This window comes from Pipistrellus hanaki (genome assembly GCF_964339955.1).
Source record: "Pipistrellus hanaki genome assembly, chromosome: 1".
NCBI lineage: Eukaryota > Metazoa > Chordata > Mammalia > Chiroptera > Vespertilionidae > Pipistrellus > Pipistrellus hanaki.
The window spans coordinates 28,951,041-28,959,862 of NC_140503.1; the positions used below are offsets into that span (position 1 = coordinate 28,951,041).

Here is an 8,822-nt window from a genome sequence, read left to right on the forward strand (position 1 = left end):
TCATAAGGATTCTAGAATAAGTGAGCACTGAGATCTGAAAAAGGAAGTCTAGAGAAAACTAAAAATAATACTTTTCCCAGCAGGAGCAAGCAATGGGAATCCAGTTCTACAAGGTGGTATAAGTGGGAAATGTGTCAGTCCAGAATGTTAAGAACAAAGAACAAAAGGTTCTGTATTTTCTATTCTACCATTTAAGTGGGTCTCAGTTTGCAATTTCCCCCCCCCTAAAAAATATTATAGCTTCAGATCAGTTACACTGACTTCCTGAAACTTCCTAAGAAGCAGAATTGTTGCTCTAGCTGGTTTGGCTCAGTGGATAGAGCCCGGATTCAATTCCGGTCAAGGGCACATGCTTGGGTTGCGGGCTCAGTCCCCAATGGAGGGTATACAGGAGTCAGTTGATGATTGGTTCCTTCTCATCACTGATGTTTCTACCCTGTTTCCCCAAAAATAAGGCAGTGTCTTATATTAATTTTTTCTCCCAAAGTTGCGCTAGGTCTTATTTTTGGGGAAACACGGTATCTCTCTGTCCCTTTCCCTTCCTATCTGAAGTCAATAAAAATATATGTTTTTTAAAAAGCAGGATTGTTTTTGAAATTGTATTAGCAGGGATATTCTCCCCACTAGAAAGATTTATTTAAAAGCTAACATTTAGGCCTTGTTATGAAACATGATCAGAAAAGCAATAAGAGACATTTTAAAAATACACATAAACCACAACCAGCAATAAGTGAATAGCTCCAAACACTAAAGCAACAAGTAGAAAGTTTTCAGCTCTGGTGAGAAAAAGACAGTAGCAATTGGGTCTCCATAAGTCCCTTAAAAATATCTTCCCTGCTCTAATTTTCTGGGTAGGCCACTAGCTGAGGAACCCTGAAATGAAAAGTGAAATAAAGAAAGCCAAGTGCCAAGTATGGCTGAAGTTAAGAAACGAAAAAAGAGGACTCTGGAGAGGGAAGTCAACACTCTTTACTTTACTTTAGGGTCCCAGAGCGGTGATGAATTAAATGGTGGAAAGTGCCTTAATTTTTATAGCTCATTACTTCCAGGAAGTTTAAATGCTATCCACTGAAACCTAAGTTAACAGAAACTTCCTTGAGTTGCCGATGCCCATTTTTACCATGGCCATGAGCTACAAGGTCTGGGGACAAAGTGAAGCAGAAATAGGCATTTGGAGAAATATCCCTGATCCCCAAATAGAACGACTCATGCCAAAGTTACACCATCCTCCTCCATCAACAGCTTCTAAAATCTAAGGGAAGAAATATCTCAGTCTTGATGTTGGAGAAAATACCCGAGTGTCAACGAATGTAGTAAGACAAAGTAGCAGTAAACGATTAAAATTTCTCAAGCCATGACAATAGATAGTAGTAAAATAGTCATCACAGCCAATTAGTCTGAACAGACGCTGATGAAGCTTTAACAAAGTTACTACTGGCATCTAGTGGGTAGATGCCAGGGATGCAACTAGTTATCTTACATCGTACAGGAGATCCCCTCCTGCAACAAAGAATTATCTAGCTCAAACGTTAATAGCGCCCCAGGGTGAGAAGCCCAGCTACTGGACCATAAAACACAATTGGGGCGTTATCTTTTCTTTCTAAGGGGCAAACATCAAAGTGGGAATCGTTTATCTCAACCTGTCAATATGTGTTTGAATCTGTAAGGACAAGAGTCTGTTACTATTCAGTTTCCTCCAAGTTAACATTTCCCAAACAGTTACAAAAGAGCCTAGAATAGAAGTCAAAGATGCACATCTGTAAGGAATCATATTACCTCTTAGAGTCCTAGTCAGAGGACCCCTCACACTCCTGAACAGTCACCGTTATCTTTTGCCCAAAGTCTTGTACGATTGTTCCTGAAAAAGTCCATTACAAATCCAATTCATTCTGTCTAAGATGATGGCTCATTTTCTAATTTTGGAACTTTAGGACTGAGAAAAAAGTATTCCTAAAATATAGCCTAACATAAAGACATCTCAACAGAAGCTACAGGTAGACAAAGAAGGCAGTAAAGGATGTTTAGCTACATGGAGAAGACAGCTACATGAAAATGAAGCTGCCTGAGTCAACAAACACTGAAGCTTAGAGTTATCCTCAAGTGATTCTTTTTTTTTTTTTTAATATATTTTACTGATTTTTTACAGAGAGAAAGAGAGAGGGATAGAGAGTCAGAAACATCGATGAGAGAGAATCACCGACCAGCTGCCTCTTGCACACCCTCCACCGGGGATGTGCCCGCAACCAAGTACATGCCCTTGCCCGGAATCGAACCCGGGACCTTTCAATCCTCAGGCCGACGCTCTATCCACTGAGCCAAACCGGTTTCGGCAAGAACCACATTCTTGCTCAGGTTTCCCCAAGGGTCAGCTGCAGCACAAGGCGCTGGGACTGCACCACCCCGTGAGCCAGGCAGGCTGCCTCTCCTTGCAGAGCTCACCCTCTGCGAGCAACTGTGAGCACTACCAGCTCCTAGAGTCAAACTCTCCATGGAAGTCGAGGTGCCAACGTGTGGCAGTGTCTGTCTGAAAGAGCCATTTTAAAAGTGCGTGAGAGGAAAATCTGCAAGCACAAAGAGGCCTTAGTCTCAATGATCCTTTGTGAACAGTGTTAGCAGGAACTAACTGATTGCTCAACCCTGGGCACTGTACAGGTTAGCTATGTTAACTCTGAGCATGCTGGGGGAGAGCCTTTCAATACCCAAAACAGTCTTCTCCAGAAAAAACGCTTTCAATCCCTGTGGCCACATTACTGCCATACTGTTCTTCAATGATGAGCACTGGACTTAAGGCTGTTAAGTGGTTCTCAACCTTCAAGGTGCAGGAGCTTTTAAAAGACTGTTAGAATACTGAGTCCAATAGCTTACTGATAGCAATTCCAATTAGGTCAGTCTGGTGTGAGTACCAAGCATTGATACTTTTTTCAAAAGCTCCTTATAAGCGTAAGTTAGTAAAACCACACTGAAAAAGATTGGCAATTTGTACCAAAGCTGATCACACTTTATATGTCCTATTACTCTGCCATTCTACTCTTAGATAAATAACCTTCAGAAATGTATTTTATGTTCCACCAAAAGACACAGAAAAGAATGCTCATAGCAGCACTATTCGTTCATATCTGCCAAAAACCAGGAACCCAAATGTCCATGGATAAATAAAATAGTGGCATACTCATATTGTAGAATACAATAGAGTAAGTGAACTACAACTACATGCAATGTGGAATCATCTCATTGATCAGAAGAAGCCACACAGAAGATTTTATCCTGTATGATATCATTTATATCAAGTTCAAAAGCAGGTGACACTAAAAGTCAGTGTTAGAAGGCAGGATGGTGTTTCTCTCAGGCACTGAGAGATGACCTTTGTGATGATCTTTGTGGGGTGGTGACTGGATGAGAATGAGAGGAATGTCAATGAAACTTCTCATCTGGGTGCTAGTTACTCAGGTAAATTCAGTTGTGAAAAATTCATTGAGCTGCACACTTATGATAGGTGCACTTATAATACATATTCACATTTAAATAAAAAGAATTAACAAAAAGATAGCTCCCTGCGATTTTAATGTGTAGCTAATGTTGAGAGCCATTGAAATAGATCTTAAGGCAGTTGTCTAAAAGATAATGAGCTCTGGCCGGCTTGGCTCAGTGGATAGAGTGTCAGCCTGTGGACTGAAGGGTCGATTTCGGCCAAGGGCACATGCCTGGGTTTCAGGCTCCATCCCCAGTAGGGGGCGTGCAGGAGGCAGCTGATCAATGATTTCCTCTCATCATTGATTTTACTCTCTATTCTTCTCTGAAATCAATAAAGAAATATATTTAAAAGATAATGAATCAGTCATCCATGTATACTTGAACCACAAGGATTTGGAGCACTGCCCCACACTGTCAAAAATCTGAGTATAATTTTTTATTCCCCCAAAACAGTAGTCTTTCAGTATCCCAGGGGAATTGGTTCTAGGACCCCTTCCTCCCCAGGAGGCTTTCAAAATCTGAGGATGCTCAAGTCCCTTATATAAAATAGCCTAGAAGAATGCATTGGCCCTCCGAATCTGCGATTTCCAACTGCAGATTGAAAATACTGTTTTCAACCTGTGGTTGATTGAATTCAGGGATGTGAAACCCAGGGAATATGGATAGCTGACTATATCTTTATTAAAAAAAAAAATCTGTATGAAAGTGGACCTGCACAGTTCAAGTCCGTGTTCCAAGGTCAAATGTAATTACTAATTATTAACACTGCTCATGTGTACTGAACACTTACTTTGTGCAATTCTAAATGGTCTTCAGTTAATAACTTGTTTAATTCTCCAAACACCTCAATGTCCTTGATATTATGTTTACTTTACATCTGAGGAAATTTTGGCACGGTGAGGTGAGCTAATTTGCTTAAAGCCACAAAACTAGTTTGTTCTAAATGAAGGTTCATAGGTGTTTATAGATATAGACATAAACAAAACAATGCATGTGTTTGCCCTTATGGAGCTTACAAACATACTTAATTTGCTCGTCACTCAAAACATATCCAGTGAGCACCTATTCTCAGCCTGCCAGGAAGCAAACCTAAATTACCGCCACAAACCAGTCTTTCCAGCTTTCATCACGAAAAAGTCACTGGTAAAGGGAGTAGATTTGAATATAAACAAACAACAAATGAAGGTCGAACAGAAACAATGCAATTCAACAAACCACATGATGAAAAGCAATCTAATCTAAGTATTGTGATTTCTAGTCTAAAAGCCTGGGGTTTCTCATCATCAGGGGGAGTCACCACAATTTAATTTACACTTCACTTTCTTTCTCCAGGAAACAATCACTTTGCTTCAAGGTGGGTTTCACCACCAACGACTCTGTAATTCACTCAAAAATCTCTACTCACAAAGTTAGGAGTTCATAGGAGTTACTGTTGCCAACTACAGCAGTTACAAAATAACTGGTGAGGTTCAAGGTCTCTAGAGCAACCTGCTGCCCTAACCAGTTTGGCTGAAGGGTCCCAAATTCAGTTCTGGTCAAGGGCATGTACCAGTAGGGGGTGTGCAGGAGGCAGCTGATGGTTGTTTCTCTCTCATCGATGTTTCTAACTCTCTATCCCTCTCTCTTCCCCTCTGTAAAAAAAAAAAAAAAAAAAAAAAAAAAAAAAAAAAAAATCAACAAAATATATATATTTTTAAAAAGAGCAACCTGCAAGAGGATGTGGCAAAAATAGGTTTACAGTTGTGACTACGTCAAACTGGTTATTCTTGCATTACTATTGTATTATTTTCCATAGGAACTACTGTAAACCTATTTTTGCACCACCCTGTATGTCTTTCTCTCTTCTAGTCTCATCTTTCCCCACCAGTCACCTCCTAAACAAAAAGTAGAGGGGTATTACTTCCTGGGAGTAAGTCTGGCAATCATAGCCACTAGGTATTCCAGTAGGGATAACACAGGAAGAAGTCAAATGGAATATGGAATATTGTCAAAGTTCAAGAGCCAAACTAAATTATAACTCAAGGACCAGAACCCGGAGATGGCTGACAGTGGTGCATTAAATTGAAGGGGAAATTAAGCCCCTGCCTGGCAGGCATGCATGGCTCAGTTGCTTGACCTATGAACCAGGCGGTCAAGGTTAAATTCCCCCTCACGGTACACGCCTGGGTTGTGGGCTCCATCCTCAGGGTGCAGGAGGCAGCCGATCAATGATTCTCTCTCATCATTGATGTTTCTCTCTCTCTCTCTCCCCCTTCCTCTCTGAAATTAATTTTAAAAAAATATTTTTAAAAATTGAGCCCCTCAGCAAATGACGACTCTGGTGTAGTGGGTAAAGAGACCCTATGTTACCTCCAAATTATAGGGGAAGGAGGTAAACTGGATATCTGAGTTCTGACTGTGGTGCTGCGGGAAGTAAAGTTGCCAGCAGCTGCACCTTTGGGCGCGGGGGGGGGGGGGGGGGGGGGCCCCGGGGCGGGGGAGCGGGCCAGGTAAGAGGGCTCGTCCCAGATGCACCGTAGCCTCGGGCACAGCTTACAGGCAGCCCATCTGCACACGCAGGCTGTGCCCGGAGCTGGGCGCCTTTCCTCAGCCACAAGAGACCAGTCTTCCGACGTGAAGGGCTCAGGACAACGTCCTTCCTCCCCGCACCGGGCTGGTCTGATTTTGCGCTCCAGGTCTCCCTCCCGCAAAGAATATAAAAAAAAAAATGGGTCCATTGCTGCTGACCTGCCCACCCTGCTCAGAACCCTTGCCTGCAGCCCCACGCGCCCTCCTCACGACAGGTGCTTACGAGGAGACCGCGCTCCCGTTCAAGATTTCCGCCGGTGCCATGACCTTTAACAGCCCGCTGCCCACGACGAACACCGCCAAAGCCGAGGGCTGACTCCCCTCTCCGCTGCGGACAGCACGGCCCACGAGGTGAGCGGCCGCCGGGGCGGAGCTTGCTTCTGCGCCTGCGCCCCCCCGTTCCCGGGCTTAGGGGCGCGCCTGCGCCTGCGCAGTCCGGAAGCGCGCGGATGGGGAGCGGGAGGGCCTGGAAGGCGGCGGGAGTTTCAACTCCGTGATGCCCGGAGGGAAGGAACGAGTGGCCGGTGGAAGGAGTCTTTGCAGACGGCGCCTTCGTGTGGGGCGGGAGCCGCCGAGGCGGGGTGGGATCTCTATCGGGTGCGGAGGCGGAGGGGCGGTCTCCCGGGACGGCGGTTTCGCGGGCGCGGGAGCCGCAGGGTCTCCCAGACCCGCCCGGAGGCCGGGCCCACGTCCCTGGGGTCCGAAGCCCCGGGCGGGACTCTGGCGCGGATTCTGGGGTTTGATAACCCCACCACGTTATCAAACTGGTGCCCCCATCCCCAGGCCGGGTCGGAGGGTCTGTGAAGCATCCATAATTATTATCTTTACAAAAATCGGGACTTTTGCCGAGACCGGTTTGGCTCAGTGGATAGAGCGTCGGTCTTCGGACTGAAGGGTCCTGGGTTCGATTCCGGTCAAGGGCATGTACGCATGTACCTTGGTTGCGGGCACATCCCCAGTAGGGGTGTGCAGGAGGCAGCTGATCGATGTTTCTCTCCCATTGATGTTTCTAACTCTCTAGCCCTCTCCCTTCCTCTTTGTAAAAAATCAATAAAAATTTATTTCAAACAAACAAACAAAAAAATCGGGACTTTTTTAAAAAAATGCCGCGGGACAAATTGTTAAAAATCGGAATTGTCCCGTCTGGTCACCTTACCATAATAAGGTCTCAGGTGACTGAGGCTCGGCCAAGAGGAAGCTCCGCAGCGCCTCTGCCTGAGCTGGTCATCAGCTTTGCCAGGGGGCTCCACTGTGTCAGGTCCCCGCGCAGATCTGGGGGTAGAGGGTTGGAGGCCTAAGGTAAACTAGATCCCTAGTGAGCAACCAGGGCGGGCTCCGCCTCCCTGTAGGCGTTCACGCTGGGGCATAGGGGTGTGGAGGAAAGGAGCCACATGCTAACCTGACAAGCTCATGGGAGGCCTGCGTGGCAGTCTTGAAAACTCAGAGACCTTAAAATAACAACAAAAGATGATTTGAAAATTAAATGTTTAAACTACAAACACGCCTAAGCCGGTGTGGTTCAGTGAATAGAGCGCCGGCCTGCGGACTGAAAGGTGGGGGATGTGCAGGAAGCAGCTGATTGATGGTTCTCTCTTATCGATGTTTCTCTCTGTCCCTATCACTTTCTCTTTAAAAAATCAATAAGATATAAATAAATAAATAAATAAATAAATAAATAAATAAAATGTTAAAAAAAAATAAATAAATAAACTACAAACAGTTTATAGTGGGTAGTCATGTCCAAGGCCGATATTTTTCCCTGACAAAGATCAACTTAGATCTTTACTGAGCCCGTTTGCCTTTTTTTCCCTAAGATAACCAATCTGTGAGATGTCTGGGTAACTTGTAACTTCCCTTTTTCTGGAGCCCCTGAGGCACAACCAAATGTGGTGGGCGCCAGGACAGATGCCTCAAATTCCTACTTTATCATGTTAATTGTTCCTGCATTCACCGAAGTACACGTCCATCATTTTACTTTTTATCCAATGCTAGGGGTTTCCCATCGCTTTGCTTTAGCCCACCTCTTTAATCTGTCACCAATAAATTTCATGTAACCCACCTATCTCCCTCCTTTGATTGCAGCGTATAAATAGAAATGTAACCCGCCATTCTTCGGAGCATTATCTCAATTTATTGAGGTTCTGCTTCCCGGCATATGGCGACAGTTTGGCTCAAATAAACTCACTAAAATTATTTACCGGTTTCAATGGTTTTTTTGTTTTTGTCGTTAACAGGGGAGATTAGGGAGAAGAACTGGAGGACCCCAGGCAGCTTGGTTATTAGTGAGGACTGGTTTTGCAAAGTCCTGAGTCCTATGAATTAGGTTACAGTCATCCCACACAGTTCAGAGATAAATAGTTCCAGTCTCCTAAGTCCCTCCCTTCCCCTGCCCCCCCCCCCCCCCCCCCCGCCTTTTTGAGGTAGTATGGACATGAATGTAAGTTTAAGGTGTACACCGTGATGGTTTTAATACACGTATTTATTACAAAATTCTTACCACAATTAGGTAGCTAAGATTTCCATCCCCTCACATAATTATCTTTTTTGTGTGCATGGTGATGATATTTAAAATTTACTCTCTTAAAAAATTAAAAAAAAAATAGATTTCATAGAAGAAAGGAGAGGGAGAGAGCTAAACATCAATGAGGAGAGAATCATCATCCATCTGCACCTCCCGGGTTCAATTCCGGTCAAGGGCATGTACGTTGGTTGCAGGCACATCCCCGGTGGGGGGGGTGCAGGAGGCGACTGGTCGATGTTTCTCATCGACGTTTCTGGCTCTC

At 44.5% G+C, this 8,822-nt stretch overlaps 1 protein-coding gene across 1 annotated transcript in view; it reads right to left on the reverse strand.

Annotated features, from left to right (window-relative positions):
* The window catches only part of MTHFD1 (methylenetetrahydrofolate dehydrogenase, cyclohydrolase and formyltetrahydrofolate synthetase 1), a 53,118-nt gene extending 46,696 nt beyond the window's left edge, over positions 1-6,422 (reverse strand). Inside the window, exon 1 of the mRNA XM_084866436.1 lies at positions 6,263-6,422. Coding sequence (XP_084722562.1) covers positions 6,263-6,303 — 41 coding nt within the window. The 5' untranslated portion in view covers positions 6,304-6,422. The remainder of the gene's footprint in view (positions 1-6,262) is intronic.
* Between the last annotated feature and the right edge of the window lie 2,400 nt (positions 6,423-8,822).